At 56.4% G+C, this 12011-nt stretch overlaps 1 protein-coding gene across 1 annotated transcript in view; it reads left to right on the forward strand.

The window, feature by feature from the left end:
- MEGF8 (multiple EGF like domains 8) overlaps positions 1-12011 on the forward strand; it is a 52131-nt gene that overhangs the window by 15838 nt on the left and 24282 nt on the right. The window contains 18 exon segments of the mRNA XM_017849853.1: positions 1565-1719; positions 2050-2169; positions 2544-2688; positions 3166-3329; positions 5550-5750; positions 6774-6974; positions 7422-7658; positions 8469-8587; positions 8682-8813; positions 8900-9013; positions 9467-9584; positions 9587-9637; positions 9640-9667; positions 9670-9724; positions 10189-10388; positions 10726-10936; positions 11036-11285; positions 11854-11986. Coding sequence (XP_017705342.1) covers positions 1565-1719; positions 2050-2169; positions 2544-2688; positions 3166-3329; positions 5550-5750; positions 6774-6974; positions 7422-7658; positions 8469-8587; positions 8682-8813; positions 8900-9013; positions 9467-9584; positions 9587-9637; positions 9640-9667; positions 9670-9724; positions 10189-10388; positions 10726-10936; positions 11036-11285; positions 11854-11986 — 2634 coding nt within the window.

Here is a 12011-nt window from a genome sequence, read left to right on the forward strand (position 1 = left end):
TTTTTTTTTTTTTTTTTTAGAGATAGGGTCTTGCTGTGTTGTCCAGGCTAGTGTTGAACTCCTGGCCTCAAGCGAGCCTCATGAGACCCAGCCTCCCAAAGTGCTGGGATTACAGACGTGAACTACTACACTCAGCCATATTCTCTTTCTTATAGCAGTGAGGGTCCTGTCTCAGGGCCAGAGGGGTCACCAGGGAGGAGATATGGAGAAATGTTTCACTTTTATTAGATCAGACGCTGCTTTGAAATCGGATGAAAGCCACATGCCCTCTCTTCAGAAGATGCTTATACCCACAGGTTGGACATATCACTTCGGGGACATGTGGGCTTCCCAGAGTCCCATCTGTTCACTCCTCCTCCCTGAAAAGGAGAGAGAGGAGAGGGCAGGCGTAAGGAAGGAACCTTACCACTTAAGGGATGCGGAGGAGGAAAGGCCCTAGAGGAACCCTGTGTGACCATCAGTAATAAAGTCCAGACCCGGTGTCTGAGGCCCTCATTCTAGGTCTCGTCTGCCTATCCCTTGGTCCTTTTCACTGGGCAGGAGTCAGGAGTGTGATGTTTCTGGAGGCCTCTTCCTGCTTCGCAGTTTGTGATTCCCTGGGCCAAGTCCCACACGTTTACAGTGCATGCAGGTCGGTAAGAGGGTAGGGAAGTCACCATTCACTGACCACTTACCTGTCAGTCAGGATTCTTGGCTGTAACTGACAGAAACCCAACCCAGCTGGCTTAAGCGAAAAGGAGAATTTCCTGGCTGACTTGAGTGAAAACTATAGGGGCTGTCTTCAGGCTGGGCTGGATCTAGGTGCTCACAAAATGGCATCGGCCATTTCTCACTCCATTTTTCAGCTGGGTTCACTTCAGTCTCTTGCCTTGTGTAGATGGTCACAGGCAGCTCATGGATTACCTTCTACTGCTGTAAAATGCCCAGAGAGAAGAGAGTGTCTTTGCCCCAAGAATTGAGAATCAGGCCCTGTACTCCTCCCCGAGCCAGTCACTGAGACTGATGGGCCTGGGCTAAGGCCTCACTTCTGCCAGAACCAGGGACAACTCCACCTAAGTCTCATGGACTGGGAGAGGGAAAGGTTGGTTTTCCAGAGGAAAATCAGGCGCTATCATCAGAAGAGAGGCTGGTGCAGACAGACAAAAACAGGAGACTGAGGCAGCCTGCTGGGGGCTCAGCAGATTCTTCCGTCCTCCCAGCTCCTTGAGGACGAGATGATGGTTCTTTTTTATAGAGGAGGAAACCAAGACTCAGAGTTCAGTCTCCTGTCCAGGGTCACACAGCTAGTCAGTAGTTGATCCACAATTTGAACCCAAGTAAGTGGTAGACCCGGGATTTGAACCCAAGTCTTTCTGACCCTAAAGATCAGAAAGATGATTTGGGTAGGGGTGAGGGAGCTCAGCTTGTTCAGGGCCAGGTGGGCTGGGAGAGTGTCCTTGGGTAGGTGAGGTTGAAGCAGCCACCAGAATAGAAGGCTGGGCTGTGGCCCAGGAGAATCGGGAGCCATGGAGGTGGTGGAGGGGCTGAGAGTCTAATAATGTCATTGGGGTCTCTGTTCCCTTAGGCCGAGCAGCACCTCCCAGTGGTCGGTACTCACATGTGGCTGCGGTGCTTGGTGGCAGCGTCCTGTTGGTGGCTGGGGGGTACAGCGGCCGTCCCCGTGGGGACTTGGTGGCGTACAAGGTGCCCCCCTTTGTGTTCCAGGCACCTGCCCCTGACGTGAGCACTGGGGTGACAGGGAAAGGGTGGCTGGGGGAGGAGGTAGCAGGGTTTCCACAGGTGAGGGGAAAGGTAGGAGGGGATCCCTGGGAGAAGAAGTGGGGATCCCTAGGGCTATGAGGGAAGGGAAGGGGATCCCTAGGGCTATGAGGGAAGGGAAGGAGATCCCCAGAGCAGAGGAAAGAGGAGCTAGAGGTCCCTGGGCCTGGGGGAGAAATGGATGGACATGCTGAGCACTCAGGGTCCTCTGGGATAGCTAAAGCAAGAGGGGACTTGGGAGTCCGGCCCAGGTCTGAGAGTCTTGTCCTCCGTCCCCTTGTCTCCCTGCAGTACCACTTGGACTACTGCTCCATGTACACAGACCACAGCGTGTGCTCCCGGGACCCGGAATGCAGTTGGTGCCAAGGAGCCTGCCAAGCTGCACCCCCTCCTGGGACCCCCTTGGGGGCTGTAAGTGACTGCCCTAGACCCTCTGTTCCCTAGCACAGAGACCTGCCCTCAGTGTCTCCCTCTGCCTAACCAGCTGGACAAGGACTTTCCCTCAACTGGGAGACTTGTTTTCATGCCGAAGATCCTCCCTCCTGATTCCAGACCGCGGAGTCCTGAATCTTTGCCTGTCCCACCCAGCCTGACCCTTTTGAACCCGTGACCCCATCCCTGCATCCCCGGTCCTCTGAATCTCCCACATTCCAAGTCGTCTTTCAACTCCGTGTTCTTCAGTTTTTTGGCCCTTTCCATCGCAGGACCCTGTATCCACAGCCCTTCCTTCCCAGATCTCTTGAGCTCCAGTGGACAGTGAGCCCTTTACCCTCTCCTCTTCGCAGTGTCCAGCCGCCAGCTGCCTGGGCCTGGGCCGCCTCCTGGGTGACTGCCAGGCCTGCCTGGCCTTCAGTAGCCCCACAGCCCCTCCGCGGGGACCCGGCACCCTGGGCTGGTGCGTGCACAATGAGAGCTGCCTCCCTCGGCCTGGTGAGTGTCCACAGCAGTGGGCTGGGGGGAGGGGACCGGAGCACTCCACACTGACCCACCAGCCCACACCCACTGTCCTCTCAGAGCAGGCCCGCTGCCGAGGGGAGCAGATCTCAGGCACGGTGGGCTGGTGGGGGCCTGNAGTTTTTTGGCCCTTTCCATCGCAGGACCCTGTATCCACAGCCCTTCCTTCCCAGATCTCTTGAGCTCCAGTGGACAGTGAGCCCTTTACCCTCTCCTCTTCGCAGTGTCCAGCCGCCAGCTGCCTGGGCCTGGGCCGCCTCCTGGGTGACTGCCAGGCCTGCCTGGCCTTCAGTAGCCCCACAGCCCCTCCGCGGGGACCCGGCACCCTGGGCTGGTGCGTGCACAATGAGAGCTGCCTCCCTCGGCCTGGTGAAAGTACACAGCAACTGGCTGGGGGGAGGGGACCGGAGCACTCCACACTGACCCACCAGCCCACACCCACTGTCCTCTCAGAGCAGGCCCGCTGCCGAGGGGAGCAGATCTCAGGCACGGTGGGCTGGTGGGGGCCTGCGCCTGTCTTCGTTACGTCCCTGGAGGCCTGTGTCACCCAGAGCTTCCTGCCTGGCCTGCACCTGCTCACCTTCCAGCAGCCGCCCAACACCTCCCAGCCTGACAAGGTGGGTAGGAGGCGTGGCCTTGGGTGGGGCGTTGATGATGATCCTGATCCTAGGGTTTGTTTTTTCTCAAATGCATCTTTATCACTCTTGTGTTTACTCCAAAAGTCTTTACATTCAAGGGTCTGATTTTCCTTATGGACTTTATTCTTTATTTTTATTTTTATTTTTAGAGGGAGTCTCGCTCTGTCGCCCAGGCTGAAGTGCAGTGGCGCGGTTTCAGCTCACTGCAACCTCTGCCTCCTGGGTTCAAGTGATTCTCCTGCTTCAGCCTCCTCAGTAGCTGAGGTTACAGACGCCCGTCACTGTGCCCAGCTAATTTTTGTGTTTAGTAGAAGACGAAGTTTCACCATGTTGGTTAGGCTGGTCTTGAGCTCTTGATCTTAAATGATCTGCCTGCCTTGGCCTCCCAAAGTGCTGGGATTACAGGCGTGAGCCACTGCGCCTGGCCTCTTTATAGATTTTAAGGAGAATTTTTGCACTGTGGTAAAATACAGATAAAATTTTTCATCAGTGACGTTTAGCACATTTACAATATTGTGCAACCATCACCACTAGCTTGTTACAGAACATTTTCATCACCCCAGAGGACAACCCTGGACTCACTAAGTAGTCACTTTCTATTCCACTCTCCCCCGAGTCCCTGGCAGCCACTCATCTGTTTTCCATCTCTGGATTTGCCAGTTCTGGACATTTCATGTACATGGAGGCCTATGCTGTGTGGCCTTTTGTGTCTGGCTTCTTTCACTCAGCATAGTGTTTTCAAGGCTCATTCATTTCATAACTTCATTCGGAAAGGAACTCTGTTCCTTTTTATGATTGAGTAATATTCCATTGTATAGCTGTACCACATTTTGTTTATCCGTTCGTGTCAGCTGATGGACGTTTGGACTGTTTCTGTCTTTTGGCTATTGTGGATAATGTTGCTGTACACATTGTGTACACTTGCGTACACATTTTTGTTTGAACATCTGTTTTCAATGCTTGTGGCTGTATACCTAGGAGCAGAATTGCTAGGTTATATGGTAATTCCATATTCATCTTATTGAGGAATGTCCAAACTGTTTTCCACAGTAGCTCTTTATTTATTTATTTATTTATTTATTTATTTTTTTTGAGACAGAGTCTCTCTCTGTCTCCCAGGCTGGAGGTGCAGTGGCATGATCTCGGCTCACTGCACCCTCCAGCTCCCGGGTTCAAGTGATTCTCCTGCCTCAGCCTGCTGGATAGCTGGGACTACAGGCACCTGCCACCAAACCCAGTTAATTTTTTGTATTTTTAGTAGAGACGGGGTTTCACCATGTTAGCCAGCATGGTCTCGATCTCCTGCCTCGTGATCCACCCGCCTCAGCCTCTCAAAGTGATGGGATTACAGGCGTGAGCCACCACGCCCGGCCTCTTTATTGATTTTTATTTTTTTTGAGACGGAGTCTCGCTCTGTTGCCCAAGCTGGAGTGCAGTGGCCGGGTCTCAGCTCACTGCAAGCTCCGCCTCCTGGGTTCACGCCATTCTCCTGCCTCAGCCTCCCGAGTAGCTGGGACTACAGGCGCCTGCCACCACGCCCGGCTCGTTTTTTGTATTTTTTAGTAGAGACGGGGTTTCACTGTGTTAGCCAGGATAGTCTCGAACTCCTGACCTCGTGATCCACCCGTCTCGGCCTCCCAAAGTGCTGGGATTACAGGCTTGAGCCACCGCGCCCGGCCTACTCTTTTTTTTTTTTTTTTAACAGTTGTGTGATATTCCATTTACATTTGTAGTTTATTTAAATAGCCTCCCACTGGTGAACACTTGGACTGTTCCACTGTTCTGCTATTACAAAATCACACACCAGGAAAATAAATCTTACACTTTGTCTGTCACTTTGAATATTAGATCTGGGCTTTGAAGTGCTTAGCTGAAAAGGTGAGGAGTTGGATAAGAAGACACTAAAGTGTCCAGTCCTGGAGTTTTAATGTGAGATGGAAATGGCGAGAGGCCAGGGGTAAAGGTGGGCTCTGGGACCCTGTTGTCTATTGTCTGAATTTAGGTCTTGCCTCTTTTCCCAGAGTGACCTTTGACAAGCCACCTAACCCCTGTCCCTTGGCCTCAATTTCTCATTTGGTAAAATGGGGAAGAAAGTTGGGTTGACCAGTCTTTTCTGGCTCTGATGTGGCCTCAGGGGTGTGGAGACTTGGGGGCAGTCCAGAAAGGGACTCACGCATACACCCATCCCTGGTGGCACAGGTCTCGATTGTCCGCAGCACGACCATCACCCTGACACCCAGCGCAGAAACAGATGTGTCCCTGGTCTACCGTGGCTTCATCTACCCAATGCTGCCTGGAGGGCCAGGTGGGCCAGGGTCTGAGGACGTGGCTGTGTGGGCCCGGGCCCAGCGCCTACACGTTCTGGCCCGGATGGCCCGGGGCCCTGACACAGAGAACATGGTGAGGCTGCCTGGGACATTCAGGGGGGTGTTTATGGTAAATACGGGAGCTAGGGGTGTGGTACAGGGCATCTGTGGTGATTTGAAGGTTCTGGGGGAGGACTGGGGAGAAATCAGAGGCAGGAGATGGATTTTTTTTGTGTGTGTGAGACAGTCTCACTGTGTTGTCCAGGCTGGAGTGCAATGGCGCGATCTCGACTTACTGCTACCTCCCCCTCCCAGGTTCAAGCAATTCTCCTGCCTCAGCCTCCTGAGTAGCTGGGATTACAGACATGCACCATCACGCCCGGCTAATTTTTTTGCATTTTAAGTAGAGATGGGGTTTCACTGTGTTGGCCAGGCTGGTTTGGAACTCCTGACCTCAGATGATCTGCCTGCCTCAGCCTCCCAAAGTGCTGGGATTATAGGCGTGAGCCACTGCGCCCGGCTGGGGATGGATCTTTAGTAGAGGAGGGAGGGTGCTGAGGTTTTCAATTGTGAGCAGAATTTGAGGGAAACTTTGAAGGAGATGAGGAAGGTCTGAGTCAGACCTGAAAGGCCCCTGAAGGCCGGGTGTGGAGGTATACATCTATAATCCCAGCCCTTTGGGAGGCAGGGGCAGGTGGATTGCCTGAACCCAGGAGTTTGGGACGAGCCTGGGAAACATGGTGAGACATCATCTATCCAAAAAATACAAAAATTAGCTGGCCATGGTGGCATGCACCTGTAGTCCCAGCTATTTGGGAGGCTGAGGTGGGAGGATCACTTGAACCTGGGAAGTTGAGGCTGCAGTGAGCCATGATCGTGTCACTGCACTCCAGCCTGGGTGATGGAATGAGACCCTGTCTCAAAAAAAAAAAAAAAGCCCCTGAGGAGGAGGAGGGTCCCTGGGGGTCTCACCTCAGAGGTTCTCAGGATCTAAGGAGCTCTGAGGCCCTCTTCTTAGGAGGGGGTGGGGTGCAGGGTGGGTTTGGAGGTATCAGGGGTCTGAGGAAGGAATGAGAAGGGTTCTGAGGCCCCTGCCTGTCACTCACCCCTACCCCAGGAGGAGGTGGGGCGCTGGGTGGCTCATCAGGAGAAGGAGACGCGGCAGCTGCAGCGCCCTGGGTCTGCTCGTCTCTTCCCCCTGCCTGGGCGGGACCACAAGTATGCAGTAGAGATCCGGGGCCAGCTGAACGGCTCGGCAGGCCCTGGGCACAGTGAGCTCACTCTGCTGTGGGATCGGACTGGTGTGCCAGGAGGCAGCGTGAGTACCCAGGACCCACCTCCAACCCTAGCCATAGGCCCCAGCTTCAGATCACCTGGGCTTTCTGAATGCCAGGTCGCAAACTCTGAAATCCCTAGATTCTGGCCTCGGACTACTTAACTCTTCGCCTCTGAACTCTGAACCTCCCCTTGAACCCTGTGGCCCCTGACCTCTGCCCATAGACCCTGACCTGATCCCATAGTTTGACCCTCGTCTTCTGACTCCTCACCCTTGACCCTGCTGACCCTGACCTCTGCCCTCCATACTTTGACCTATAATAATCTCCAGATTCCTCCAGACCCTAGACCTCTACTGATTTCCTAAATCCTGACTTCCTATGTGCCTGAGTTCTCAACCTGAGTTCCAAACCCTTACTTTCAGTTAGCCCCAGACTCTGACCCCTGCCCCAGACCTTGACTGCTGCCCCTCCTGTGACCCCTTCCTCAGGAGATCTCCTTCTTCTTCCTGGAGCCCTACCGCTCGTCGGCCTGCACCTCCTATTCCTCCTGCCTGGGCTGCTTGGCAGACCAGGGCTGTGGCTGGTGCCTGACCAGTGCCAGCTGCCACCTGCGCCAGGGTGGAGCCCACTGTGGGGATGACAGGGCTGGTGGGTCCCTGCTGGTGCTGGTGCCTACCCTCTGCCCACTCTGCGAGGAGCATCGGGACTGCCATGCCTGCACCCAGGTGCCTGTGGGACCACCAGGGGAGGTCACAAGGTGGAGGCAGCCAGAGCAGGCAACACGCAGCCAAGGGAACCCCTGGTGGGGGGCGTGGGGGAAACAGCAAGGGCTTTTGTCATTCATCAGCAGAGCCTGGTGGGGAGGGTGAGATGGAGCTAGAGAGAGAGGCACCTGGGAGTCAGGACTCTCCCTGTTGCAGGGGCCAGAGAATGCAACTCCATCCTTTTCTACTAGCGGGGAGTTTCTCAGCACAGGCACTGGAGCCCAGGAGTAGGCCTTCAGGCCTGCCAGCTCCTAGTGATGTCAGGCAGCCCTCGACACCCTGCTTCCTCTTGTTCCCTGGGAGGGTTTGTTTCCTTGTGAGTTAAGGCTCCAGGCTCTCAGTCCTTGTTCTGTCTCAAACAGTGAGGCTTTCTGTTTCTCTCCCCTCACCCCACCACCATCCAGGAGCTCAACAGAAGTCCCAGGATTGTACTTCAGTGGCTCTGGTTGGGCCTTGTGCAGGCTCCTGGGCCAATGACTGGAGTAGAGGGGAGGGAATGTGGCCCCTTGCCCACCTCTGGATCCTGAGGATTGAATCAGCCCCACCCGGACCACACAGAAGGGGCGCTGTTGCCCAAAAGAGAGAGTCGGTGCTGAGCAGGCAGAACTATGGGTGTCTGTGGCTGAAGGGAGGGGTCCAGAGACGCAGGCAGCTGGGGAGGGAGATGGCCTTGCAGGGACAGTCTGCAGGGTGGGGCACTGGGATAGGCACTGGGATCCCAAAGGAGATGGCTGAGTGGGGTTTTGACTCCTCTGCCCAACTGACCCCCAGGACCCCTTCTGTGAGTGGCATCAGAGCACCAACCGCAAAGGAGACGCGGCATGCAGCCGGCGGGGCCGGGGTCGGGGTGCCATAAAGAGTCCAGAGGAGTGTCCCCCACTCTGCAACCAGTGAGTCTGGCTGGGTCCAGGGAGTGGGTGGGTGGATGTGCCCGTGGATGTGGGCTGGCTGTGGAGTGACCTGGCCACCCGCTCCCCGCCCCAGGCGACTGACCTGTGAGGACTGCCTGGCCAACTCGAGCCAGTGCGCCTGGTGCCAGTCTACCCACACCTGCTTCCTGTTTGCTGCCTACCTGGCCCGGTACCCACACGGGGGCTGTCGAGGCTGGGATGACAGGTACGGTCCCTGGGGCAGGGTTAACAGAGGAAGATCCCCACCAGCAAGGGGCCGGGGCTCTGACCCCCACCCCTGCCATCCTGCAGTGTGCACTCGGAGCCACGGTGCCGGAGCTGCGATGGCTTCCTGACCTGCCACGAGTGTCTGCAGAGCCACGGGTGTGGCTGGTGTGGCAATGAGGACAACCCCACACTGGGACGGTGAGCCCAGGCGGGTGGGTGGGCAGGGTGCCCGGCTGTGTCCTTCCTCCATGACCGGTCATTCTAATAGCCTCTTTGCTTCTCTGCCCTCTTGCCCTGACCCCATCCCATGGCCACCTTCCCTTTTCCGTATTTTTTTTCTGTTGTTTATTTTACCCTCCCGCTCTTTTTTCTCAATTTTTCCTCCTTTGCTGGGTCTCTGCGACTCGTTTTCTTTGTCCTTGTCTGTTTCTGTCTCTCTGCTCTCCTTTTCACTGCATCTCCGTCTATGTCTCTCTTCTGTCTTCCAAAATTGTTTTTGTCTTCGACTTCTCCTGGTTTCTCTGTCTTTCTTTCCAAATCTATATTTTCGTCCCTCTCCTTGCGATTGGCCTCCTCTCTCCCTGTCATTGTTTCTATGTATGGCTCCTGTTTCTATGTTGTCCCCTGCTTCTTCACTCTCTCACCCCACAGGTGCCTACAGGGAGACTTCTCGGGGCCCCTCGGTGGGGGTAACTGCTCCCCTGTGGGTGGGGAGGGCCTGGGGCTTCCCGTGGCCCTCCCTGCCGCTGGGCTATGCCGCTGTCCTGACGGTGGATGGTGCTGGATGAGTGTCGCCTGGCCCTGGCCCGGTGCCATCCGCGGGGGCGACCTGCCTGAAGCCCGCCCTCAGCTACGGTGTTCATGCCAGCGGGGGCTCCAGGGTGATGGCATCTCACACTGCAACCGCACGTTTTGGTGAGGCAGTGGGTTGCTATTGGGGATGCAGGCTGGGGCACATGGAGGTGGAGGGAGGAAGCCATCATGGCACTGGGTCCCTTCCTGTGGAACCAGCATCCCCAGTTAGCCAGGGGTTTACCTTGCACACTAGGTCCTCGTTAGAGTGACAGGGTCCCCAGTGTAACCCTGGTTACCATGGAAACAGGGCACCCATAGGCTGTGGGCCAGTCTTCAGCGTTGCCATGGAGGCAGAAGACGTAGTTGAAAGAGGTTTTCACAGTGGTGCTATGTGGTTGCTATAGAGACAGGCATGGTGATGCATGGAGTTACCTTGGAGACAGGGTCACCCACGTAGCGCAAAACCATGGAAACAGCCAGTGGCTTTGATGGTGTCATGAGGTGGGTGGAGGTGATGAGGTGCTTTAGGGGCTCTGGGCCTGCCTGGCGCTTTCCCCATCCCCAACACGGCCCCTCAGGTGCTTGGAGGACTGTGGCCATGGTGTGTGCAGCGGCTCCCCGGACTTCACCTGCGTGTGTGACCTGGGCTGGACATCAGACCTGCCCCCGCCCACACCTGCCCCGGGTCCCCCAGCCCCCCGCTGCTCCCGGGACTGTGGCTGCAGCTTCCACAGCCACTGCCACAAGCGGGGCCCTGGCTTCTGCGACGAGTGCCAGGGTGAGCAGCCCTCGTCCCAGCCCCAGCCTGGACCCAGGGAGCCTCCTCCCTTCCTGGGGCTCCAGCTTGCTCTTCTTGGAGGAGGCCTCAGTGTCCCCTCATGCAGCTCTGGGTCCCCTGCCCCATTGCTGTTCCTGACTCAAACAGGTTTCAGTGCCACCCATTACTCTGGCTGGGCTTCACTTCCCCCTCTTGGGACTTGCTATTTACCCTGATCTGGGTCTTGGTTTCTCACCTTTGAAGCAGCTGGGTGGGGTCAGGGTTTAGCTGACCTGGTAGGCCTGGGCCTGTTTCCACCCTTGACTTGACTCTGTCCCACCTGCTGGGGCCTCCACAGACTGGACATGGGGAGAGCACTGCGAACGATGCCGGCCCGGCAGCTTCGGCAACGCCACGGGCTCTCGGGGCTGCCGGCCCTGCCAGTGCAATGGGCACGGGGACCCACGCCGTGGCCACTGCGACAACCTCAGTGGGCTCTGCTTCTGCCAGGACCACACCGAGGGTGCCCACTGCCAGCTCTGCTCCCCAGGCTATTATGGGGATCCCCGGTGAGCCAGTGGGCCAGCCAGGGCTAGGTAGGGTGTGCTTGGGGATACAGTAGGGAGGGGCAGGACTGGTCTGACACTAGCTCTTCTCCATCTCCCCAGGGCCGGTGGTTCCTGCTTCCGGGAGTGTGGAGGTCGCGCCCTCCTCACCAATGTGTCCTCAGTGGCACTGGGCTCACGCCGGGTCGGGGGGCTGCTGCCTCCAGGTGGCGGGGCTGGGAGAGCCGGGCCTGGCCTGTCCTATTGTGTGTGGGTTGTCTCAGCCACTGAGGAGCTACAGCCCTGTGCTCCCGGAACCCTCTGTCCCCCACTCACCCTCAGCTTCTCCCCTGACAGCAGCACCCCCTGCACGGTGAGCACTGAGAAAACAAGGGTTCAGGCCCATGAGCCAGAACCATGTCCCCTGACCCAGCCTGCATCCCCAGACCCTGACCCCAGTGTTGCTTGTTTGTTTGTTTTTGTTTTTTTAATCCTTCAAAACCCAAACTCCTCCTCAGATCCCCAGCGCTTTGTTCCTAGGCCCACAGACAGACCCTCCCATTTCCCAGATAGCTTCCTATTTCCTCAACTCCCATCTCCAGTTCTCCAGATCCTCAATCTCCCCATTCCCAGACCAGGAATGGTAAATTGTTACACCTTGTGCACCAACTCTGATTGACTGGTACTGACTGCCAGGAGCTGCATGTGGAGAAAGAGGCTTAATGCAAGAAGTGCCTGATAGATGAGCCATATCTACTTTGGACACATGAAGGGGAGTCGTTGCCTCCCTGCCATAGTTTGACAGTCTCCCCTGGATGTTCAAACAGCCCATTTCCCAGTCTCAGATTGCCTCCCCTCTTGAACCTCTCCTTCTCCCAGACTCCAGGTGCCCTCGTTCTCATCCTCATTGTCTCCTAATCCTCGATTCTGCACCCCTCTAGCTGAGCTACGTCCTGGCCTTTGATGGATTCCCACGCTTCCTGGACACTGGTGTTGTCCAGTCGGACCGCAGCCTCATAGCTGCCTTCTGCGGCCAGCGACGGGACAGACCCCTCACTGTTCAGGCCCTGTCTGGTACGGGGGCTAGGGGAAGTGGGAC

Source organism: Rhinopithecus bieti, unplaced genomic scaffold (genome assembly GCF_001698545.2).
Source record: "Rhinopithecus bieti isolate Rb0 unplaced genomic scaffold, ASM169854v2 scaffold_33065, whole genome shotgun sequence".
Taxonomy (NCBI): Eukaryota; Metazoa; Chordata; class Mammalia; order Primates; family Cercopithecidae; genus Rhinopithecus; species Rhinopithecus bieti.